Here is a 26,687-nt window from a genome sequence, read left to right as displayed (position 1 = left end):
CATCCATCCATCCATCCATCCATCCATCCATTTTCTTCCGCTTATCTGGGGCCGGGGAAGCAGCCCAAGCAGAGAAGCCCAGACCTCCCTCCTCTCCCCAGCCACCAACTCCAGTTTATCTGGGGAAACACCAAGGCGTTCCCAGGCCAGCGGAGAGATATAATATCTCCAGTGTGTCCTGGGTCTTCCACAGGAGCCTCCTCCCGGTGGGACATGCCAGGAAAACCTCGCCCAGGAGGCGTCCAGGGGGCATCCTTGTCAGATGCCCAAACCACCTCAACTGGCTCCTTTCGATGTGGAGGACTCTGAGCCCCTCCCGAATGGCTGAACTTTTCACCCTATCTCTAAGGGAGAGGCCAGCCACCCTCCGGAGGAAACCCATTTCCGCCGCTTGTATTCGCAATCTCGTTCTCTTGGTCACTACCAACAGCTCGTGACCATAGGTAAGGTTAGGGGCGTAGATCGACCGGTAAATTGAGAGCTTCGCTTTTACACTCAGTTCTCTCTTCACCACAACAGACCTGTACAGCGTCCGCATCACTGCAGCCACTGCACCAATCCGTCTGTCGATCCCCCGCTCCCTTCTCCCATCACTTGTGAACAAGACCCTGAGATACTTAAACACAGCCAAGCTGGAGACAGAGGTCGAGATGCGCGGGGGTCCTGCCACGCCTGAGAGCAGCATGCTGTCCGGTCCGGTCTCTCTTCCAACATAGGCTAGCACGCTAAGTGGTCCTGCATGCTAGCCTATGAGCCCCGGCTCCACTGAACCAGCTCCGGGCTGCTGCTGGAGGTGTGGGCAGCCCCCGGAACCACCCCGTCACTAGTCCAAGCCGATTCCCTAGTCCGCTCGCGGAGGGGAAGTATGTTCGGCCAGATGGCTCCCCGGCCTCAGTCCGGCGATGGGGGTATGTCCGCATCACCTGCACGGCATCTACAATGACCCCTCGCCAGCTTAAAACCTGGGCTCTGCTTGTGTCTTTTTTGGTGGTGGTGATATGTATGGCTGGCAGCGGGAGAGGTGCAGCCATTGAATGTACTGTTACAGCAACCGTGTAATTATTGTAAGAATAAATGATGCTGCAAAGCATTAAATGCTATCAGGTCTGCCGTGGTGGTTTACAGTTGTCTTTTTTTTTTTTTTAAGAAAAATCTTAAATAAAAAGTGCTTGCAAATCAGTAAACAGATTTTAAGTACTGTTGAGAAACTATCATACAAAAATTGCAATTAATATACTGAACAGCAAAAACAACTAGTGAAAATATAATTAATATGTAAAAACTTAACAACCCCCAAAGCGGCTAAGTCACGTCACGTGACAGCGCAACATCTAAACACAAGGGGGGGAAGGGGAGTAAAATGTGCCTGCTCTGCGCTGACACAGGAGCGGCGTGTCCGGCAACCTGGCAGTTTCATCTTTGCCGAAAGCACAGCATTGCAAACAGAGCGGGACTTAAAGTAAAGAATCGATCTCCAGGGGCTAGTATCGATCCTATACCGATGCCGACTTGGTATTGATCCGCACACCACTACAGTTCAAGTGCACGCTGATCAGCCCTTTTAAACTGTTGGGTGAACACTTTCAGTTTCACTTAGGTTCAAGTAATCCCATATGGAAAAGATATATATAAATGTTATAAAGTTTGTATCTGTCTTGTGTGAAACTTGTATGAAAAGCATACAAGAGTGAAAACAGATATAAGATCCCTTGAAAAATTATATAAAGGAAACTTGTATGTTTTGGATATTTACTAAAACAATATACGAAAGTGGCCAATTTCATGAGTAAATCATATAAGCCCTATATGATTCACTATATGAAGCAAGAAAAAACTTATGAAAGAGTTGCATCAGATTTGGCTATTTGTTTTCCATGTCTTGTAAAAGTTTAGTTCAGATAAACATAGCATGTGACACAGCTTTACATTGTGTTGTATTTTATGATCTCAAATGTCAGCTGTGACTTAAAAATAAGGTCTCTCTCTTTCTTTCCTATTAACAAACTGTTTTGTGTATATATATATATACATATGTATATGAATCCCCACTCGCCCCTGTGGGCGGTCAATCCTTCAAGCTCAGGTCCTCTACCAGAGGCTTGGGAGCTTGAGGGTCCTGCGCAGTATCTTAGCTGTTCCCAGGACTGCGCTCTTCTGGATAGAGGTCTCCGATGTTGTTCCCGGGATCTGCTGGAGCCACTCCCCTACCTTGGGAGTCACCGCACCTAGTGCTCCGATTACCACGGGGACCACCGTTACCTTCACCCTCCACATCCTCTCGAGCTCTTCTCTGAGCCCTTGGTATTTCTCCAGCTTCTCGTGTTCCTTCTTCCTGATGTTGCTGTCATTCGGAACCGCTACATCGATCACTACGGCTGTCTTCTTCTGTTTGTCTACCACCACTATGTCCGGTTGGTTAGCCACCACCATTTTGTCCGTCTGTATCTGGAAGTCCCACAGGATCTTAGCTCGGTCATTCTCCACCACCCTTGGGGGCGTCTCCCATTTTGACCTCGGAACTTCCAGGCCATATTCGGCACAGATGTTTTTGTATACTATGCCGGCCACTTGGTTATGGCGTTCCATGTATGCCCTGCCTGCTAGCATCTTGCACCCTGCTGTTATGTGCTGGATTGTGTCGGGCATCTTTACACAGCCTGCACCTGGGGTCTTGCCTGGTGTGATAGACCCCAGCCTCTATGGATCTTGTACTCAGAGCTTGTTCCTGTGCTGCCATGATTAGTGCCTCTGTGCTGTCTTTCAGTCCAGCTTTGTCCAGCCACTGGTAGGATTTCTGGATATCAGCCACCTCCTCTATCTGCCGGTGGTACATACTGTGCAGGGGCCTGTCCTTCCATGATGGTTCCTTGTTTCCCTCCTCTTTCTTGGGTTTCTGCTGCCTGAGCTATTCACTGAGCACTCGGTCAGTTGGGGCCATCTTCCCAATGTATTCTTGGATGTTCGTTGTCTCATCCTGGACTGTGGTGCTGATACTCACCAGTCCACTTACCGTTCAGTTGACTCCTCAGGACTTGCCTGACCCTCTCCAGGTACTTGGTGGTTGCAGCTTTCCTAGCAGCCTCTTCATGGTTCCCATTCGCCTGCGGGATCCCCAGGTACTTGTAACTGTCCTCTATGTCTGCAATGTTGCCTTCTGGTAGTTCGATCCCCTCAGTTCTGACTACCTTCCCTCTCTTTGTTACCACCCGACTACACTTCTCCAGCCCGAACGACATTCCGATATCATTGCTGTATATCCTGGTGGTGTGGATCAGTGAATCAATGTCTCGTTCACTCTTGGCATACAGCTTGATGTCATCCATGGCTGACAACTGTTCCAGGAGGTGGCGGACAACACTGGAGGCAACTGTGCCTCCAGTGTTGTCCACCACATCCCCATTGAGTTCCTGATGAAGGCTCTCAGGGTCCTGTTGATCTTATATAGTTCTAGGCATTCCAGGATCCAGGTGTGGGGCATTGATTCATAGGCCTTCTTGTAATCAATCCAGGCAGTGCACAGCAGTCTCGGCTGACTGCTTGGTCTGCCAGTAGCTGGTGTTTTTTCGCCTCTGTGCCCTGCTCATGTATTGACCCATGTACCTGTTCATCTTAGCCGCTATGATGCCTGACAGGAGCTTCCACATGGTGCTGAGGCAGGTTATTGGTCGGTAGTTGGAGGGGACCAGTCCCTTCTGGGGGTCCTTGAGGATCAGGGCTGCCCGGCCTTCGGTTAGCCATTCCGGGTGTCTCTCGTCAACTAGCAGCTGGTTCATTTGTGCTGCCAGGCGCTCATGGAGTGCAGTCAGCTTCTTTAGCCAGTAGGCATGAACCATGTCAGGGCCTGGTGCTGTCCTGGTGCTTCATACTGGAGACCCTTTCTTGGTTATCTGCCACTGTGATGGTTACTGGACCCTGTTCGGGAGGTCGCTGTGGTCTGCCCTCAGATCCACTAGCCACTAAGCATTGCCGTTATGGGTTGCGTCCTTCTCCCATATGCTCTTCCAGTATTGTTCTGCCTCCAGCCTTGGTGGTGCTGTTCTCATATTGTTCCCCTGCCACTGAGAGTACACCTTGGCTGGTTCCGTGGAGAACAGCTGGTTTATTCTCTTGCCTTCTATCTCTCTGGTGTACGTCCTCAAGCGGCTGGCCAAGGTTGCTTGGCAGTTTCCAAGGCCTCAGGTATGGACAGCTTCCTGTACTTCTTAGGCACCTTACTCATTGCGCCTTTCTGCAACTCCTTGGCTAACCTCCCTCCGTGCTACCTTGATCTTAGCCTCTAGCCTCCTTCTCCAAGGAGGGTACTGCCCCTTGTGGCTGTTCAACTTGTAGCCAAGCATCTCACTGATCACTGCTGCCGTATTGTAGATCAGCTTGTTAGTGTCGGTAATCGTGGCTGTAGGTATCGTCCGATTGGTACCCAATCTTACAAGAATTACAATAACTTTTAATATTCTGCACAAACACACCATTTATTTAAGTGATATTATATAATTAAGAAGTGGAAGACAAAAATATGTGCTGTGCAGCTGAATAATAAATACAAATAGTTTTTAATGTAGCTACAAAATTATATATAAATTATGCATTAAGTCTCAGTGTTACATTCAAAGACAAAAGTAAGAATTACAATAACTTTTAATATTCTCCACAAACACACCATTTATTAAAGTGATAATATATAATTAAGAAGTGGAAGACAAAAATATGTGCTGTGCAGCTGAATAATAAATACAAATAGTTTTTAATGTAGCTACAACTACTAATGTAGCTGTGTAAACTTCAAATATTTGCTCGTTTTATCAAGATATCCCATATTAGCAACAGTGTTCAGACGTCGTCGGTGCCACCTGACACCTAACCCCCTAGCTAGCAAGCGACACCCGGTCTGGATGACAGCGGGGGCGGCTCACTCTCTCGTTTCACCCCGCGGTCCTTTGTGATGACTCTGGGTCACAGCTGGACTTATTTTTCGTTTATACGGGCCGATGATTTATTTATTCATTTTAGTAATGGTATAAACAGTGAATGGTGGTGGATTGGCCAGATGTAAACTTCAAATATCTGCTCATTTTATCAAGACATCCCATATTAGCAAAAGTGCTCTGACGTTTTCGGTGCTGGCAAAGAGCTAGACAGCTAGCTAGCTAGCCCGGGCTGACTGACAGCGATCCTGGCTAATTAAAGCCAGCGAGAAGACCTCACTCTTGGGATGTCGTTTTCACACACACACACACCGGTCTTTCTCGTTGACTCTGTGTCATAGCTGGACTTATTTTTCGTTTTTATGGGCCGATGATTTATTTATTCATTTTAGTAACGGTATAAACAGTGGAAGGTGGTGGATTGTCCAGATGCTGGTCGATGTGAAAAAATAACTCAGTTGTTTGGTGGTGGCTAACGCGGAGCTCAAACAGAGGGCAGCCGGTGTATGAGGGAAACCGGAGGCAGGAGAAGCAGACCCGAGACGGCTGCCGGTCCGACCGTCAGGTGAACTGAATTTCAGGTAAGAAGTTATGACCTGCAGTCTTTCTGGGTCAGATATAAACTAAGTTTAGGTGTAGTTTATTTTCGTTTTGCTGCCTTTTTACAACCAGTTACAATAACTCGTACTGCGTGCTAGCATGCATGACGGAGTTTCTATACAAGTGGGTGGGTGCTTTGATGTTACCGATAGTGAACTTTATTTCATACGGTTAGTTAGTAGAGTTGTCAACCATCCCGTACAAACGTAATCATCCCGCATTCAGAGAAAATATTACACATTTCGTATTGAGCTGAAAAGGAACACAGTTTGTCCCGTACTTCAGCTAGAATGAAAAAAAGACACAAAGCTGGCTTTATTCTGTCATTACGCTGCACAGCTGCCTCTTCTCTCGTTCTCTCCCCCTCTCTCGCCTGTTGCTACTTCAATCATGAAACTGATCAATGATCAGCTGATCGGCTTTTCTCTTGTGTTTGTTTATCGCCCGCTTTGCTCCAGAACGGGGAAACCGGCGGATGTCGCACTAAACAAAAGCAGGACGTTTAAGCTTGATCAGATGTTGTTAGAATTTATTTGATATTAATTTCTAGTATCAGCTGATGTTTGCTGGAGCCACAGCTGTAAAAGCTGTTGGTCATTATGTTGGTTTGGATATCCTAGTGAGAGGGAAACATGAAGATGAAACCAGGAGATGTCCTTACTGAATCATCAGAGCTGGACAGGTAATGGAGAAACAGGTTTACCTTTTAGGTGACATGAATGAGTTGAAGGGAAGTTATGAACTGTTTCTGAGAGACAAATAAAACCAGGGTCCTTTTCTGTGTAGCTGACAGGTGGTAACTGTGCAGGGGCGGATCTAGCAAAGTTTTTGCCAGGGGGGCCAGGTAGGGCATTAACGGGGAAAGAGGGGCACAAAGAAATACTTTTCTTTCTTATTCTCATTTAAAATATCTAGCTTTTATTAAATAGTTATCTGAATCTTACAACCAAAGTTTGTATAATAAAGCAAAAGATTGGCTGTAGACCATTGTCAATATATCAGAACACTGTGTAAAAATAACAAAAAACAAAATAGTGAATGCAGAATTGTGATGTACCTGCAGCCTCGTCCTCTCGTCTCTCTGTATGCTGCACTGGATATTGGAGAGATCAAAATACAGTTTACTTTGATTTGCGCCTTGACCTGAATTTTAAAAATATTTGGAAAAAAGCACTATGCTGCTAAAAAATGAAAAATAAATATTTGCAAAATATCTAGATAAATATTAATTTTTTTTACATGTTTGATGTGTGTGGCGTGGCGTGGTCTGCAGTGCCGCTGCAGGGGAGGCGGACCCACCTGAGCGGCATCTGCAATCACGCCTCTCCGGGTTAAAGTCTGTGCTCTCTCTTGGTGTGTGTCAGGCTGTGAGTTGAAAAGCTACAGCCGGCTGTGTGGGTCAATAAAGAAATGCTACAAAGCGTGTTCATGCAAACATCGTCATGTCTGCCGTGGTACAATGGGACTTTTGCTCCTGAACCTCTGCGCACAGCGTCTGCAAATCGGGGCTGTACGAAGTCACTTCATCTTTACGCAAGACTGTAAGCTGTCATCTGTGAGGCGCGAGCGGTGTTTGTTTATACCATAGTTGTTGTCTACCATGACTTAAAAAGTTATTCTGTTTATGCTTCTCTTCTGTAGCTGTAGTGAGATGCTGAAGTTGACTGCAATTTTGTTTACATTTTCATTCATGACAGATATAAGCAAGCTGGTACATTGAAAAGGAGCCTGAGGATCCACATAAAAAATGAACTTGTGTTAAACAATCAGATTCAGTTACTCATTAAGTGATCCATATCAGTTATGATAGATCTGGGTCTCTGAATCTGAGCAGAGTATATAATGTCATGTATTGCAATGTAAAAATGAAAATAATTCAGAAACAGTTAATAAACTAATTTTGTTTATCTCCTTAATGCTGAAAGTGTCATGGAGTGAGTGATTTTATATACAATGAGACAGTGATTTTATTTAAAATGCAAAAATAATAACAGTTCTGTGTGAAATCCTTTGGCCATTTCTCCCCTTGGTGAATTCTCCTGGCTCCCGAAAGTGCAGTATGGCGATGTGAAGACAGGCAACACTCCATGCATTAATTCCCCGCTCGTGATTCAGCTCCCATGTTCTCCTCTCCACCTCCTGGTGCAAAAGAAAAAATAGAATTGAGAAGCTATCCGAAAGGGCATCTGAAACAACATACGATCTTAACTGTACGGGTGGCCGTAGCTCAGGTGGCAGAGCAGGTCAGCCACTAATCAGAAGGTCGGTGGTTTGACCTTCTGTGGTCCTTGGGCAAGATAGTAACCCCATGTTTGCCTACTGGTGGTGGTCAAAGGGCCCGGTGGCGCCAGTGTCCGGCAGCCTCGCCACTGTCAGTGCGCCCCAGGGCAGCTGTGACTACAATGTAGCTTGCCATCACCAGTGTGTGAATGTGTATGTGAATGGGTGAATGACTGAATGTAGTGTAAAGCGCTTTGGGGTCCTTAGGGACTAAGTAAAGCGCTACACAACCAGCTTAGTCTAATGGTCCAGCGCTGACTGAAGCCTGGTCACAGCGTTTAATACATCGGCATCAGACGGCGGATAATTCACGGCACAGCAGCTGGTGAGTGTTGATTAATGCTGGTGTTGGGTCTAAACTCAGACCCCGCTGTATCCAGGACTTATTCCCATGAAAGAAAAACAAGGCAACAGTGTTCGATCGATTACTTGCGCAAGGGAGGCCTCGTTGGTATCTTAGCTCATCACGAATGACCCCAAATCCGGCCTCCTCTCGCTGCCTTTTATTGAGAGACAGTTCACACACAACAATAGTACCTCCCCTCATAACCCCCCTTGGTTACAAAGACAAGGCACTGTATGCATATATGTGTGTGTGTGTGTGTGTGTGTGTGTGTGTTATGCGAGAATGTGTGTGTGTGTGTGTGTGCGCGTGTGTGAGACCTCCTGCTGGGCAGGAAGCTTACATCAAAAAAAGACCTTCACTAAGATGTTGCCTGTAATAAAACATTACAGCCCCTCACCCAGAACCTCGAGAATCTGGGGATGGGAGGAAAGAAAGAATTCCTTTCACAGAGTTAAAACAATGGACAAATGGTAAACATAAAAATGACAAATGTTTAACTATTCACTCTAACATTTTCCCTCCTGTTTTGTTATTTTTATGTTCCAAATTATTCCTATGTAGTATATTCTCAGCCATGCACCTCTTGCTTAACATTTTCAGTGCAGGCGTCATTCATACACAGACTTCTGTCATGTCATTCATTTCAGTCATTTCATACTGTTGTAAGAGTACATAATTAACAAATGTATTAGAAATCATCTTAGTTCGTATTGATCTTATACACGGTAAAATGCATCCTATACGTAAGCAAATCAGTGTCAACAGTCCAAAAACAGGAATTAATATTTTCAAAAGAAGATGCCACCAAGGACTAGACATTCAAACACATCAGTTGACTTATTGTTTGTCCATGTGGCTCTCAGCTAACTTCAAAGCTGTAGCCTAGTCAACACCCTTCTTTATGACTCCTATCAACCCCCCAAATCTTCTCACTATAGGCATCCTGTGGGGGTTAGAGTCAACTGGTGAATTACCCGCATTTACAACTGTTCTCCTGTCCTGTTGTCACCACAGGAAAAGCTTTGTAAAGGAAATTGGATCAAGGTGTTTTGATCTTCTTGGCTCAAAGCCTCAACCAGCTTAGAGAAGTGTTCATGATGCAAATGTAGACAAAAGCTTCTCTGTTTACATCCTTCTTTCAGAGGACACAAAGAATAGGTGATGTTGCACAAATTCCATGGTAAATCTCCAACTTGGACTAATCCATTGTCCTTCATACACATAGGCAAATGTCCTGTTTCCAGTTCGTTTAGCTGTTCAATGTCCTGCAGCGAGTCAGATTCTTTGAGTCAGACTAGCAGGTCTGTCGTACCAGAGCAGTTCACCGTCCCAGCTACTGGTGAATCAACCTTCCATTCAGGTTCAGAAGTTGAAAAGTTGGCAGTGTTCCAAGTACGTTTACTCCTGAATGTGTTGCTAAGGCAACCAAACAAACTGTCTCGCTCTCAGTGATGCTATATGGCCACAGTCCAGAAGAATGTGTAACCAGTGGCATCACAAGCATAACCATTGGTCTCGTTCTTGATGTGAGCGGTTGTGTTCTTAAACTGCCACCAGTAGTTGTTGAAAACCCCATGCGAGTACTGGGTGTGGTTTGCTCTGTCCCAGTGCGCTCCTGTCATCCTACTCAGGGTCCACAGGCTCAAGAAGGCGCACAGCACATTCCCAGCCATTCTGATGAGTACCTGTGGCTCAGTTGGTTTCTTCACCGGATTGAGACGAGGGGCCCTGGAGGCTTTCCCCCCCCTTTGTACCCGGTCTTCCTGCCACTTACTGGCCTGAATGTGTGTCACCTTCTTGCAGTGCGCTTGATGTATCCAAGTAATCCTTTCAGCAATCTTCACCGCTGTGGTCGTCGTCAGCAGCATCCGATATGGACCTTCCCACCGTGGACTGGACCAGCACTTCCTCTCCATGGCCTTGTCAACATCCAATCTCCAGACTTCAGACTCTGCTCCTGTAGAGAACAGAATCATCTGGCAGATCATTTGTTCTCAAGACTTCTTTATTTTTAAACATTTTAAGCATCTAATCTGCTAATATGCTCTCTCTTCTGCTCTTCTATCATCACTACAGAAGACTAGAACTCTAAATACTCTAACATATATAATCTCAAAGAGTCAGACCATTCTCTGTTGGAGTAATCCTCATGTACATTCATATACATCTTAACTAATTCTATACAGTCTAACCATGTCCTGCGTGTCTCTTCCATTGTCTTCCTAAGTCTTAACTTTACTGTTCCATTAGTTCTCTCTATCAACCCTGCACTTTGTGGGTGATATAAACAATGATGTTTTACTGTTATCCCTAAATGTTGTGCCATTAATCCAATCACTTCATTTACAAAGTGTGGACCATTATCACTATAAATGGTCTCAGGAATCCCGTGTTCCAAATGATATTCTTACATATTGCTTTGGCAACCAAAATGGCATCTGCTTTTCTAGTTGGGACGATTTCTACCCACTTTGAAAAAGAACACACTATCACTAAACAGTACTTATAGTTATTACAGCTGGACAGTTCTATAGTCCATGTGAATAACTTGAAATGGGTGACTGGATCTGGGGAATTTCCCTGTCTTAAGTCTCAAATTATCCCGAGAATTATGCTTGCAACATATGACAAATGACCTGCAAAAATTTTTTTTTAAAGGTATTTAATCTTAAAGTATAAACTACTCATCATCTCCCTCCTGTTGCGACATGGCATAGCCCATGGCGCAATATAGCAACAGTTTTATACCAATTCTAAGGCAGTATTGGTTTATCACACAGATAACAAACACCATCCTGCAAGCTCGCTCCTTCTGTAGATCACAACTGTTTTCCTGCAGTAGGTGAGTGGGCCTGCATGTCCACCAGTGCACCTCGCATAATAGGCAACGTCTGTTGGTGTTGCATTGCTAAAATGTTAACACCATGTTCTCCTAAAGTTGCCTCTTTCGCGATCTTATGTGCAAAAGCATTCTCTAATGCTACTGGATCTTTCCCGCACATGTGTACTACACATTTACAAACGGCAATTTTACTGGGTAATAACACTGCCTCCAGCAGATTTTGCAAGAGTTTGGCGTGTTCTACAGGTTTCCCTGTAGGGGCTGTCACACCTCGTCTCACCCACTGCACTACAAAGAAATGTAATGTAGCAAATGTATATTGGCTACCAGTGTATATTGTCACATTTTGTTTCTCTGCAGCTTTACACGCTTCCGTTAAAGCTAGCATCTCTGCTGCTCAAGCAAATATGAAACATGCTAGTTGTCCTGCACAGATAACTTTCTCGTTATCTACTACAGTAAAACCTGTTTTAGTCTGTCCCTCTACTGTTATAAAACTCGAACCATCAACAAACCAAACCTGTCCCTCACCAAGTGGCACATCTATTAAATCATCCCTCGGCTTAAACTCTTTCTCCACGTGCTCTCTACACTCATGAGAAGTGCTCTCTTCTTTCGTTGGCAAAAAGGTTTGACGGATTCAGAATTGTGCACCACTCATGGTTACGTATGGTTATGAGAGTAACAGTAACATTAAAGACAAGTGTCTTGTAGGTGACAGAAATGTAATTTTAGTCTGCAGTAGTAGACATCTACCTCGTGTGGAACTAACAACGTCAAAAGGTGAAATAAACTATTTCCTGAAACATTGTACAGCATAACCTGCTGCATATACTGATCTCACGCATGGAGGCAAAGCACAAGCAACTAGAGCTAATCTGGTAGGATAGTAAGTTACTGGCTTCACTTGTGGAAAAAGTGCTGTTAGTTATTTCACAGTCACCTGGCATTTGTGCTGTTCACAGAACCACAAGTCCATCGGTGGACCTCCTCTGCGCTGTCACTTTTTGGAGCCTGGCACGCTCCCTCAAGTTCTCATGGTTCAACGCTGCTGAAGATTTTAAAGGCAGAGCACGTCGTACACCTTAGTTGTCCTCCTCAACGTCAACGTCGAAACTATTTCATCTCATTTAAGATTTTGCTGTGCAAAAGTCTCCTCATGACGATCTCCTGGAAGCCCAGTAGCACAGCTCTCTGTGCTGACGATGATCTCCGATCCTCCTGAAGCCTCTCTCCAGGCCTCAGCTTCCGTCTTGTGGACGATCCTCTCAGTCACTTCTCTCGTCATGGCACCTCACGACACCTGCAAATTAAAATGACACTCCTCTCGCCACATGGCTTCCTCTCTTGTGTCAACTCCCCAATGAGACATGTACAAGAATGTTGCACAGTCTCCCTAAAACAATCTCCAGGTTTTCCCACTTGGAGCAGCCATACTCCAACCTGTAACCCTGTGTAAAAAACACATTAGTCAGCAATTAAATGTTTAGCTTGTCTAACTCTCAGCTCCACCTGGAGCCTGTATCCTGGAAGACAAATCTGTTAAATCAAACTTCACATTTTCAACCGACTATAGATCAAAAGAGTAATAAAGTATTCAGCATAAAAGACAAATATCATGTGCAGATTTTCTCCAGTCATTAAATCACTATTATTATCATAATTTGTCCCAAATCATGAATCATCCCAATTTATTCCACAATTTAATCGGTGACTTTCAACGTTCAATTGTCACTTGTCTGTCTGTGCTGAATCCTTTACAAGCACTCTTAAAGAAAAACAAACATTAGCCAAACACATGTTCATCCCGGTGGTCAGGCGTCAGCCATCCAGATTCCAGAGATGCTGTAAAAAGAAGTAACACTGGTTTCAAACAGTGTCACACTGTATTCACTTCTCCCCTGTAACATTGATATTTTCTCCACAACACAGTGTAATTTAATCACCAACACACAGCCTGTAACCACAGTTTTCTTCACACAAAATCTCAGTAATCCTGTGATAGAAAAACATCATTAAGATGCGTCCTGCTATAAATCACATGATCGAATCACATGATTAACCATCTGCTGTAAAAAGGAATGTAAATGTTAGCGCTGCGCATTTGTATACACTCTTTCTCACAGTAATCTCTGTGAGCAACACAAGGTAGTGAATAACACACCCATGGTGAATTCACAGACACAGAAAATTTTAAACTAAAAGGTTAAATTTGCAGAGTTCACATAGTCATGTGACCCAAATTTCCTCCTGTGGTCTCCTTCTGCTCCTGCAACAGACACACACAGAGATACAGCCACACCTTTGTCAGGTGGGGGTTAACTTCACACAATGGTGTTAATTTAGTCAGTCTTGTCAGCTTTTGTCAGTCAGTTTTTCCCCATTTTTATTTGCTGACAGTAGAAGCTCTCGTGACGCAATAAGTTTCTACTGCCAGCAATGACGTCAATTCAAAAAAGGAAAAGAAGAATTTTTGATCGGATTATCTCGCTTAATCCTTTTTTTGGGGGTAGGGACCTATTTTCTAATTGTCCCAAATAAGTGACTTTCTCCTGAGTCCATTTTAATTTTTGGAGAAACTCACTTTTGCAACAGTTTTCTTGACGAGTCGTATAGCGCTTCTGTTCTAATCGTGCATCTCTGCTCAAACAGAGATCATCAAACGAAACTTTCAGTGCACCATGAAAGTAACAAAATAAAAAGAAATGAAAGAAAATAAAGGAAAGCAAGGAAAGAAAGGCCTTGTTTAAGTCATGACACGTGTTCTTCATGCCAGGGGGATAAATCGTAACAACCCATTTGGCAGGCTCAACTTAGTAACAAAAGACAAATCAACAGCCAGTTTAATCTCAAACATTCATCCAATCACACACAACACAACATACAGCATAACCCTGTTGTCTCATCACATAATAAGTTTCTTCTCATGTAACCAAATGTGTGCCATGGTAAAACTTCTTCACACACCAGAAACTCACAATCAGCTCACTCATTTAAGACCCCTCATCAGCATTCTGTTTTCCTCTATGATGCGGTCATCTGTCCTACTAATAATATTCAGTCCACTAGTCTATGTATCACTTTCATCTTACTAGTGACTTGGACAAGATGACAAACAGAATCTCATGCTTAAGATGCTGTCTGGTCTTCATGAGTATCATTTATTGTGTATGCATGTAGCGTTAGTATGGTTGATGCATTTTCTGTATGTTTTTGTGTTCCTCTCATCACATTTTCATTATTCTCATCACTGCTTAAAACAACACACATCTCTCTCTCTCTCTCATAAACAGAAAGTAGCATTACAGCTGTTTCAGGCTGAGAAACACCAAACACTCTTCGTGTTATCATTCACCACACAACTTATGTTATTTCTTTGTCTGGGCAGGTGACCTGCAGAATCACGTCCGCCCCAGCTGGATACCTTTTCACACACACCGTGACGTCAGACACGCTCACACTCACTTCTGCTTAGCGCACAATTTCACTTCATTCTTCAACGATCCACACACCACGTGCTGCCCAATAAAAACTTTGCAGTGTATTTCATCCTCTTTCAAGGCAGACTTCTTTTAAGTTTGCAGCAGGCAACGCGACTTACACCAAAACCCAGGCTACATGTACACAACGGGTCACCAAATTCCATTAACAGCGCTTAGGTTTCCTTCTGTGCTGCTGCGTTCACTTACTGGCACTCACACACATATACGCTCATTCACACTCTTTTTAGGCCTATAATCCCCCTTACCGCGGCGAGCTCTTTCCTCCTTACCATTGGTGGAGAAACCATACACTCAACGCCCTTAACTGCGGAGAACCTTTTTTATCTTTATAGAGCTCTATCCTCCTTTCGGTGGAGAAACCGTCCTTACCCTCCTTCTATTCGGTGGAGAAACCGACTTAACCCTCCTTAAATAAATCAAAAAGATTAAAAACAAAAAACAAAAACACTGGCGGAGAAACCAGGCAGCTTGCGTCTACACGCACAGCTTGCGCACTCACGTACCTGTTTTAACGCACGGGCACGTAGCCGCTCTCTAAGGCCTTCTGTACTCACTGTTCGTGTTGTTTCCATTCATGGGAAGAGTCTCTGGTTCCCGTCAATCGCCATCCATCCCGAGGGGAGTTCAGGTGCAAACTGTCCGGCCTAGAACAAAGCAAAGTACCAGATCTTTCGTCAATCGTCCCAGACGATGGCTGCTAGCAGACTGCGGTGGCGTCCTCTCCCTCTCCTCGGTGAATGCGATGTGTTAGGATCCGGCTCTCAAAGGACCAAATAAATGTTGGGTCTAAACTCAGACCCCGCTGTATCCAGGACTTATTCCCATGAAAGAAAAACAAGGCAACAGTGTTCGATCGATTACTTGCGCAAGGGAGGCCTCGTTGGTATCTTAGCTCATCACGAATGACCCCAAATCCGGCCTCCTCTCGCTGCCTTTTATTGAGAGACAGTTCACACACAACAATAGTACCTCCCCTCATAACCCCCCTTGGTTACAAAGACAAGGCACTGTATGCATATATGTGTGTGTGTGTGTGTGTGTGTTATGCGAGAATGTGTGTGTGTGTGTGTGTGCGCGTGTGTGAGACCTCCTGCTGGGCAGGAAGCTTACATCAAAAAAAGACCTTCACTAAGATGTTGCCTGTAATAAAACATTACAGCCCCTCACCCAGAACCTCGAGAATCTGGGGATGGGAGGAAAGAAAGAATTCCTTTCACAGAGTTAAAACAATGGACAAATGGTAAACATAAAAATGACAAATGTTTAACTATTCACTCTAACAGCTGGTGTGGAGAAACTCAGAACGGAGCTACTTCCGGGTCGGCGCTCCCGCCTCCGGGGAAGCGCGGCTCCATCAAACTAAAAACAAACACAAACGAGCAGATCGCCCAGCAGGGCCATTCAGACCATGACAGTACACCCCCCCCCCCCCCCCCCCCCCCCCCCCCCCCAATGGGAGCCTCCTGGTGACCTACCAAACTTGTTCGGACCATACCCTTCCGGACCATACCCTTCCCAATCCACCAAAAATTAAAAGCCCCTACCACGACGCCTGGCATCCAGAATACGTGTTATGGAATAAGCTGGTGCACCGTCGATAACCCCGGCAGGTGGTGGGTCACAGTCACAGTCCGCCTCGGAATGTGTTTAGAGGAGAGCCATACCTGTTGCCCGAAGTGGTAAACGGGAACCGCAATGCGATGACTGTCTGCCAGCTTCTTATTCTGCTCCGCTGTCCTGAGCAATGCCACCCTGGTAGTCCAACATGCCCGCCGGCAACATCGCATGTGATGTTGCACTGATGGAACCGCCAACTCACCCTCAGTGATGGAAAGGAGCGGGGGTTGGCATCCCTTGCATGCCTGGAAGGGAGACACTCCCATGGCCATCGAGTTGCTAGTGTTGTGGGCATACTCCACCCAGGCCACCTGCTCACTCCAGGAGGACTGGTTGAAGGAGGCAACGCACCGCAACATGGCTTCCAGCTCCTGGTTGGCCCTTTCAGCTTGGCCAGTAGTCTAAGGGTGAAAACCAGACAACAAACTAACTCGGGCCCCATGCTCAGAACAAAATTCCCTCCACACCTAGGAGGTGAACTGGGGACCCCGATCAGATACAATATCTTGCGGGATGCCATGTAGAACACAACACATGTTGTGTGAGCAGTTGAGCAGTCTCCAAGGCAGAGGGAAGTTTGGGCAAGGCCACAAAAAGCGCCACCCTGGAGAAGCGGTCAATAATGGTGAGTATTGTAGTATTACCTGCTGACGGCGGAAGTCCAGTGACAAAATTCACAGCAATGTGCAACCATGGGCGTTTAGGGACGAGGACCAGGCACAGGTGGCCTGACGGTGGGGCGCTTGGCACCTTGTTTTGAGCAAAAAATAGGGCAGGCCACCACATATTCCCAGACGGTGGCCCTCCCTTGCCAAGGAATATGGCCAAAAACAAGACGCTGGAGGAATCTAAGGGTGCGATGTCAACCCGGATAACAGGAGAACTTTGCTGTATGTGCCTAGTGGATCACCTTGCCCCGAATGGCCGCAGGGACGTACTGTCGGCCCGCCGGGCCTGACCCAGGGTCAGGACCCTATTGCAGGGCATTTCTGCAGGAGCTGCTGTTTGGGAGAGGTGAGATGAGTTAAAGGTGAAACCACTTTACTAAGTTGCGGATAAACCATCGGTAAAAGTTGGAAAACCCTAGGAACTTCTGGGCTGCTTTCCGGTTCTTGGGTTCCGGCCACTCCACCACTGACTTAACCTTCGCAGGATCCACCCTCAGTTGCCCCAGTTCCACAATAAAGCCCCAAAATAACACAGACTGCACATGGAACTCACACTTTTCTTCCTTCACAAACAGTCAATTCTCTAGTAGCCACTGTAGCACCAGACGCACGTGTGTAATGTGTTCTGCACGGGTTTTTGAGAAAATGAGGATGTCGTCTAGATAGACAAAAGCAAAGTGGTTAATGAAGTCCCGAAGGACATCATTCACCATTGCCTGGAACAACGCTGGAGCGTTGGTGAGGCCAAATGGCATAACGAGATACTTGATATGCCCCAGTGAGTGTTGAATGCAGTTTTCCACTCATCCCCCTCCCGAATGCGGACAGGATGGTAGGCGTTGCGGAGGTCGAGTTTAGAAAAAATAGTGGCGCCCTGCAGGCGCTCAAACGCGAACGCCAACAGCGGGAGGGGGTACTTATTCTTGACAGTTATATTAGTAAACCCGCAAAAGTCAATGCAGGGGCACAGGGTCTTATCTTTCTTGTCAACAAAGAAGAATCCAGCCCCGAGGGGAGACGTGGAGGTGTAACAATTGAGTTTAACATCCAGGCATCCATGAAAACATTTAATGGAGTTAGAAATTAGCAGGAAGTTAGCTCACTAGCTTCTATCTAAATAAAATATAGCATGTCCTGACTGAGGGATTTTGGAAACAAATTCAAACGTACAGCCCCGCTATCACTTCCGACATAAATGAAGACAGAAAACTAAACAGCAGTGACGTTTGTAGGGTTATTGAAGTTTGGCTAGCTGGTATATAATGATGTGCTACGTGACCGCTAGCAACACAGCTATGTGAGCATAATATAAACATGGATATTCCACTGGATAAAAGAGTATTCTCAGTGGTCAGGAATAAATGTAATCGCATGGCAGGATGCTGTAAATGGACCAAACTTCAGCCAGGAGAACAACTGAGATAATCCATCCACAATACGAGGTTAGTCATACACTTCTGCATGAGCTGGGCTGTAGTTACATCGTAACTACGGGTCATGATAATCACTGGGAACGTTAGAGAGGTCAGGGGTTGTGGAAACCTCTGCTGGGATACTAGCTGTGATGTTAGGTACAGCCGACTTTAAACACTGCTCGTGGCATTTAACACTCCATCCTGTCACGCAGCCGTGAGAGTCAATTATGGGGTTGTGCTGCTGGAGGTACGGATAACCTAATACCAGAGGCGTTTTGGGAGCTTTGAATAAAAACATACCGATCTTCTCAACATGGTTGCCGGAGAGTACCAATTGGATCTCCTGAGTATGGTGAGTCACTTCGGCTAGTAAGTTCCCATTCAAGGCTGACACCCTTAAAGGTTCCTGTAGAGCAATTAATGGGATCTCTAACTCCCTAGCAAGTGCTTCATCAATAAAGCTTTGCTCAGCTCCAGAGTCTTCACACGGGTGAGTGTGCGAGAGAAAAATAAGCTTCGTCGGGCAACTGAGATGGGGCAACATGGTTTTAGTAGCACCAGATAACACTCTGACCGACACTGATGGTCCAGGTTCTTTAGACTGGACTAGGCAAATATCAACAACCTGTTCCTATCTCTCACACATAACACTCACCCGTTTGGTGTTTCTTTCTCCATCTAGCAGTCCTGAACCTTACTCGCCACAACTGCATAGGCTGTTCCTCGTCATCACCAGGTTTCTGCTTGACCTTTTTCCATTCAGAGGGAATAGGATGCCCCCAGGCGTTCGAGGACCCCTGGGGCGACGAGACTCCTCCGACCGCCCCCCGAACTCCCACATGTGATCATCCAGCTTGATGCACATATTAACAAGTGCACTCAAAGTTGCAGGCATGTCTTTGGTTGCCAACTCATGTTTTATCCTTTCGTTGAGGCCATTCAGAAAAGCTCCTCTAAGCGCCTTCTATTCCCAGCCTGACTCCTCTGCCAGGGTCCAGAACTTCACGGAGAAATCAGCCACACTCCTTCTGCCCTGCTTCAGAGAGAACATATGGTGGGCAGCCGTCTCCGAGCTGGAGCCCTTGACAAAAACACATTTAAACTTGGCCAAAAAATCTGGGTAGGAAACATTAGGATTGGTCCTTAAGACAGCTTCAGCCCACCTCAAAGCCCTGCCCGTCAATAACTGAACAATGAGAGCGATCTTGGCACAGTCTGTAGCATAAGCTTGTCTCTGCTGCCAGAAAATCAGGGCACACTGAGTCAAAAAAACCCCACATTTGTCCAAATCCCCAGAAAACCTTTCAGCCATAGGAAGAGTGTGTTCATGTACTGGTGGAGGAGGAGAGGGAGGCAGCGGGCAGGCAGCTGCCACACTTAGCGGAGGCAGGGTAGGTGAAGTATTGGCTACTGCTGCAGGTGTGGATTGCACCATACCTTTAATATCTGAGACAGCTTGGAGCAGAGTGCTCTGTTCTTTCACAAGGTGATGCAACATTTTCTCATGGCAGTAATTCACAGCAGCTGGTGAGTGTTGATTAATCGCTGTTGTGGAGAAACTCAGAAAGGAGCTACTTCCGGGTTGGCGCTCCCGCCTCCAGGGAACAGCGGCTCCATCAAAAAAACCAAAAAAACCAAACATAAACGAGCAGGTTGCCCGGCAGGGCCAGTCAGACCATAACAGAAAGTCTGATGTTTTCATTGTTTAAAGTCTACTTTGTTGATGTCCTTGTGCAAAAACAATAAACAATATTTTGACCTAAGTGTAGCTCACAAGTCTGAAACTGAAGCCAATCAGGGAGGTACCTTAAACTCTAATCTTTCTAATAACTGCCAAAGGGGGCATGGATTAGCCAGCCTGATAACTCAACACAAAAGAAATATGTTTTGTGTATGTGTGTGTTCTTCCAAAAGTCTCATCTGCTTGTGCAGTAGAGGTATGTATGAAAGGCTTTTGTTAACATCTCTCTTTTTAACCTCCTAGGACCTAGTGTCATATGTGGACATCACATCTTGGGTTGTCTAGCCCAAAATACTAAATTTTGCTCTACAAGGGCCTGATATCCACTTACGAGGACATTATACTGCCACCGTCCTATCAAAATTTAAAATGAATGTCCTCTTATGTGGATCTCATTTTTCTCAGAAATAAAAATCAGGTTAAAAACAACAACAACAACAACAAAATCAGGTAATTCTTTGTTTTTACATTCATCAGATCCCAATCAGCACAAATAGCAAAGAGAAAGTGAAAATGCATGCCATGAAAGAGTTCAGGTCTTAGGAGGTTAATGTACTTTACTCTGATAATATGGCTTATTTAATGCTTCCAGAACAACCAACAATAATAACCACTGAAAATTAATTTAACAGTTATCCATGAAATAACACAGAAATAAATAATTTCATCTACCCTAAACTATTATTTTGTGCACTATTCACAACCCCTGGAATTTTATGAAACATATCCAGAAGAGAGATTACCTCAAAATAGCCATCAGCTTTGCAGGTGTGTCATGAAGGAGGACAATCAAATTACCAGTTACCAATAAAATCAAGAAGTCTGACAATGATGCCATACATGTTACCATGGTTAATTTTGATACGCAATTTAAGTAATAAGTATTATTGTAACACTGATATGCTTATTAAACACTTCTGACAAATTTTCTGACTATGGATGTTGCTTCCCCTTTTCAGGAAAAAGAAGCACCCATCCACTGTGACTATTTGGGGATGAGGGAAAGGAGACAGGATAAAAGACACTGTGGAAGAGAGCCAGAGATTAATAATAGCTAATGATTAAACACAGAGAGCTGTAAAAAGGGTTGTAAATTAAAAAGAAACACTCAGTGCTCTCATTTGTTTATCTTGGCAGTAGCCTTTCAGTCGTCTCTTGGTCTCATATTTGCATGCTAAATACCCCCAAAAGTTCTAGCTTACCATAGTCAAATGACTATGTATATATGTTCTTCTTCTCACCTCACATTTTATGTGGGATCGGTCATGAATCTAAAAGAAATCTTCATTAATCAGAGAAACAAAATACAAACACTTAAGGAAAAAGAGCCTCTATTGGGGTCACGTCTGGTGTGGCAGACAGCAAGGAGTGGAGAGAGATTGGACCCAAATGCAGACACTGAAGACAGACTTGAACTGAGAGTGAACCTTTATTACAGCGGAGGAGAATACAAATGAAAGCAAAAGGTGACAGTGATTAAACAAGCAAAACATAAACTAGGAGAAAACCTAAAAAAATGAGAACAAAGAAACTAAAGACATGAGATGTGGAACACGGAACACCAAAACCTGAGATATGGGAAATGCAGTTGGTGATAAGCAGATGATCCAGCAACAAACAGAGGACAACAAAGGTTTTAAGGATAATGAGGGAATGAGACACAGGAGGAGAGCACAGCTGGGAGAAATCAGACACAACAAGAGCAAAACTGAAAACACTAACATAGCACATGAGACTGTCAAAACTGGAAACATGGGACAGGCACAGAGACAGGGACTTGACACTAAAACAATGAGAGGCACAGACATGAAAACAATGTGACACAAGGAACACAAGGGAAGCACAGAGACTAGAAACTATGAATAACATTGAAATCCAAGACTATAAATAATTTAAAACAAAAAACACTGAGTTACCAACCCAGGACTGTGACAGCTGGGAGTCTTGAAAGTTTGATTTCATGAACACTATATTTAATATAGTTTTATTCATCAGACAAATTAATGTAAGACAATAAAAGTAAAAAATGTATTATGTGTTTGTATAGATTCAACGTTGTCATGTATTCAACTTCAACAAGAGTTATAATCCTTTAAATTATTACAAAATTCAAAATGTTCTCATGTTTGTATTATTGATCAGGCTATATTTTTCAGGTTAAATTCTATTTTTTTTTTAATTTTACCTTCATTTACTGCATAATACAGTAAAATATAGAGACAACAAACTGACTCATATGACAAATTATTTTCTGTATTTACTGCTTTAAAAAATGTTGTTAAATATTTGAAATGTCAAGACGATGGACATTTTTAAGATGCCCATCAACTCTGGCCATGAAATATTATTTTTAGACAAAATGTCAGCTAGATTTGTCCTTGTTTAATTATCTAGTGTAAACTCATACATGCTTGATCAGAAGTTGATTGGTTGACATTTGTGCTTCTGCTCCTCATTGCTTAGGTGAGCACCAAAAAGTTGCTTAGATGGCTGTAATTTAAGAGTGTGAGTGATAATTAAAGAACACTTCAGCGTAGTTGTAGTGGTTAGCACTGACACCTCATAGACATTATTGTCGTATAACACAGCAAAAATACAGAATCTAGCATACAGTGGTGTAAAAAAAGAAAGGGTTTGCCAATTTCCTGAATTCCTGAAGGTGAATAAATAACTGCAAGTGACTAAAAGTGAATAAAGTGTCAGTAATGCAAGAAGATTGTAGTTTATGTTTATGGGTGTGGGAAATGTTCTTATCGGTTGGAGTTAAAAAGCAGAGTGGCTTTGGGGACCAGTAGCGGTTTTTGATACGGGCGACACGGGCAGTTGCCCGGGGCGGCATCGCGGGCATCGGCAAAAAAAAAATAAAAAAAAAAATTGCTCGTACTCATGCTGCTCCAACATCAGCCAGCGCATATTGGGAATGGCATAGGCACCGATCGGTTTTCTATCGCCCATTTGCTGGGAGTAAGGGTTTGCGAGGTGCGCCTGCTGCTTGCGGCACAGGGAGGAGAGGGCGGGGCGGTGGGGGATTCTCTGGCTGGCTGGAGCGGCATCCAATAACCAACTCGCAAAATAAAACGAAATAAAAACAAAACAACAAACACGAAAACACCAGACATTATGATACAGACTTATAATTTGCACCGATGTTTTTTCGAAATTATACACGCGGCGTGAAAAGTGAGCGCGAGAGCCCTCGGTGCGCCTGCTTGCTGCTGAAGTCAAAGTAAACTTTATTGGCATCTCTGCTACATACAGTCCAGTATATAGAGAGACGAGACGACGAGGCTCCAGTTACACAACAAACAATATATATAAGAAGAGTAAGAAAATAAATATACACTTTAGGACTAGAGGTAAAGGGATCAATAACAATTTATAATTTATAATTTACAGTTTGATGATTTAAAGTCTCACACACAACCTGTTGACAGGGGGCTGCTTCCAAATAGAGCACATTTCATTCATAATGTTGTAAATCCAAGCCCATTATGTATTCATGATTTGAATCCTGGGTTGTGCGAAATCCCAGAAATAGACCTTAGACAAAGTGAATCTGTGAACTAAGGTGTAGGTCTATTAGGTTAAGTTGTGGTGATCCTCGAGTTGGGGGATTTGTGTTCATACTGGAGTGCAAAATTAAAACCAATGGAAGATGGACAAGAAAAGTTCAAAGCCATCAGGTGATCACTTTAGAAAAAATAGAAAAGAAGAGGAGGAGAAACGAGCAAAAGATACAGGTAAGCAGATGTGTCATTGGATGATGGCAGGTCATCCTGAAACAATCAGAATCAGAATACTTTATTAATCCCTAAGGAAATAATCTGGGTTACAGTTGCTGCAAAAAGAAATGGTAAAAATAGTAACAGTAACAGACTAAACTCCAAACAATACATTATGTTACAGATTTTAATATTAATTAGTCATTCTCAGTTGTTGATTTGTCCTGTTCTCATTGTATGACGAATTCTGATGGCTGTTTGGTAGCCGTTTGCATACTATGCATACTCTCTCTCTCTTCTCGTGTGTGTGTGTGTGTGTGTTTCTCTGGTGAAATTCAGTATGGTTCCAACAACAGTTTTATGTTAATGTACAATCCTTAATATGTTTTATGTGTGTGTGTGTGTGTGTGTGTGTGTGTGTGTGTGCCAGAGGGGCGCCAGAGGGAGTGTTCGCCTGGGGCACCAAACAGGCTAGGACCGCCACTGTTGGGGACAAAGGTGGCTCTCCTCCTCTCAGTCCTGCAGGAAATGCAGTGGAGGCATCGCCCAGAGGGGAGCCATTGAAATGCGGGGTGAAGAATGTGAGAGGGGTCGTTGATGATTTTGGCTGCCTGTCTGAGGGCCTGTTGGCTGAAAACCTGTGCCAGAGTTCTGACAGGCAGTCCAATGATTTTAGAGCATACTGATGCAGTGTGCTGCAGTTTGTTCCCGTTCTGAAGGCTGAGGGAGTGGAACCAGGAGGTGATGGAGAAGACATGATGCTTTCCAGGAAGGCATAGTAGAAAGTCATCATGATGGGTGTGCTGACTCCAAAGGAGTTGAGTTTCCTAAGGAGGTATTGCCGTTGGTGACACCTCCTGAGAATCTCCTCTGTGTTGGCAGAAAATTTCAGGAGGTTGTCAAAGATGGCTCCCATGTATTTGTACTCCTCAACTACCTCCACTGGCTTCCCGTGGATGGTGGTGGTGACTGAAGCAGCCAGATCCCTCTGCCTACTGGAGAACGTCAAAAAATAACCATACGGCTTGTGTCAAAATTTGATTGATGGCCCTAGCCTTGACCTTTTGACCCTACCGGAAGTACTCCGGAAGTGACTAATCGATTCCAGATGTGTGTAATATGATCCATAAGCGCGACGAATTGCATCCGGTGAGGGGAGGGGGGTACTCCGGAAGTGTCTAATGGATTCCATATGTGTGACTAATCGCATCCGGGGGAAAAAATTTATGTTTTCTCCCTTAGAGGGAGGGGGGTCTATGGAGGGAGGAGAATAAAATCAGAGAGGGCCGGCGCATACTTTTCTATGCGCTGACAGGATGGAGCCTTTCACTCTGCAGCCCTGCGTCCCTCTGTACTTGGACGGGGAAGAGATCTGCTCTCCCGACATTGTAAGCATGGGAGGCAGCAGCGGCGACTGGTCCTCCTCGGTGATCAGCGACACCCCCATCACTGTCTACAGTAACAGATGCGACGCGGCCGATGCTCCGCGGAGAGAAGAGAAAAATAAGAGCGTCTTCATGTTCCCCAGCCAGATACCGGCTCCGAGGAGCTAGCGGAGAGAATGGCCTCTACCTTTTGAGGGGTGTGGAAAGTGAAACTAAAAACCTTTAAGATTATCTGACTTGGTGGAGGCAAGCTACATCCTTGTATGTGTTAAAAAAATATTATCCCTTAGTGAAAAGAGCACCGCGCACATATTCAGAACTCGGTCTTACTTAAACAATTAAAACACCCTCGGATGCGTTATTGTGTGGGAAAGACTTTTCCAACCGATTTTTTTCATTAGCAGAAAATAGACAGAATCCCTAAAAGAAAATGGTCTTGTTTTACACACACACACACATCGCGGGTCAAGAAGGAGTCAACAAACCGCTCTAATCATTATCAGTATTTCTTGATGCTTATAACCTACAGTGCGCCCGCCTCGTATGTGTAAAGTAAGCCTTTGGAAAAAAGCGTTGCGCCCGTATTTGGAAATCGGCCCTAATTAATTTTATTAAAACACCCCGATGAGGTATTTTGGTTTTGTGCAGCCACTCCTTCTCAGACCAAAGTAAAGACTTTTCTTTTTTTTAGAGTCACTTTTCCAACAGGTTTTCTCATTAGCAGAAAACTCTTGACAGACAGAAACTCTAAAAGAAAACGGTCTTGTTTTACGCACATCAAGGAGGAGTCAACAACCCCTCTAATCGTTATTAGTATTTCTTAATGCCTCCAGCCAAGCAAAGAATTTCATAAAGGCCCCAACTCCTTGTACGTGCAAAATAACCCAGAGAAAAAAAAAAAAGCACATATTCAGAACTCTATCCCAAATATTTTTATTAAAACACCTCGATGAGGTATTTTGGTTTTGTGCAGCCACTCCTTCTCAGATCAAAGTAAAGAGTTTTTCTTCATTTTTTTGAGCTACTTTTACAACAGGTTTTCTCAACAGACAGAAAAACAGAAACCCTAAAAGAAAACGGCCTTGTTTTACACACATCAAGAAGGAGTCAGACGACCGTCGGTTCATCCTGGTCAATTACCTCCGAGAGCTCGGGATGCTTCCTCCGTAGGATACCATAAACGTATGAGAAAAAAAACAAACAGAGAATTTATTATTTTGGTAAGAGTGAGAGAGAGAGAGAGAGAGAGAGCGAATCGATCAAACTTTTCTACAAAACGTTATACCACTCCGGGTCAGGAGGGGCAATATAGCACGGACCGGCTGGATGACTACGCCGGATGGAAGCATAACCGGAAGTGTGGCAGGGACTTTCCCTTTGACCTTCATCCTGCTCCATGATCAGCCGTTAAATCTTTCCTCAATATTGCTGTAATGTAACAACAAAGTTAGTTTTTTAAGATCAGACAGGTCCCAAAACATTCCTTACACATTCCCACAGTCACTGAATTAGCATCTGTGGCACAAATAAGCTTCAGGGACCTACTTGTTTTTTACAACCGACCTTCGACACTTCGATGTTGGCTTAAATTTTACACAAAGAGAAATTTGACCCTAATAAAAAAAAACATGATACTGTGGTGAATA

General features: G+C 44.3%; 1 protein-coding gene across 1 annotated transcript in view; it reads right to left on the bottom strand.

Moving 5' to 3' along the window:
* LOC102078921 (interferon-induced very large GTPase 1-like) overlaps positions 1–25,043 on the bottom strand; it is a 41,011-nt gene extending 15,968 nt beyond the window's left edge. The window contains exons 1-5 of the mRNA XM_019356011.1: positions 24,970–25,043; positions 24,340–24,648; positions 21,657–21,717; positions 16,313–16,511; positions 9,635–10,105 (exon numbers count right to left, since the gene is read on the bottom strand). Coding sequence (XP_019211556.1) covers positions 9,635–10,105; positions 16,313–16,511; positions 21,657–21,717; positions 24,340–24,648; positions 24,970–25,043 — 1,114 coding nt within the window. The remainder of the gene's footprint in view (positions 1–9,634; positions 10,106–16,312; positions 16,512–21,656; positions 21,718–24,339; positions 24,649–24,969) is intronic.
* Positions 25,044–26,687: the final 1,644 nt, after the last annotated feature.

Source organism: Oreochromis niloticus, linkage group LG22, assembly GCF_001858045.2.
Source record: "Oreochromis niloticus isolate F11D_XX linkage group LG22, O_niloticus_UMD_NMBU, whole genome shotgun sequence".
NCBI lineage: Eukaryota > Metazoa > Chordata > Actinopteri > Cichliformes > Cichlidae > Oreochromis > Oreochromis niloticus.
Note: the sequence above shows the minus strand (reverse complement) of the source record. Positions and strands in the feature narration are given on the sequence as shown.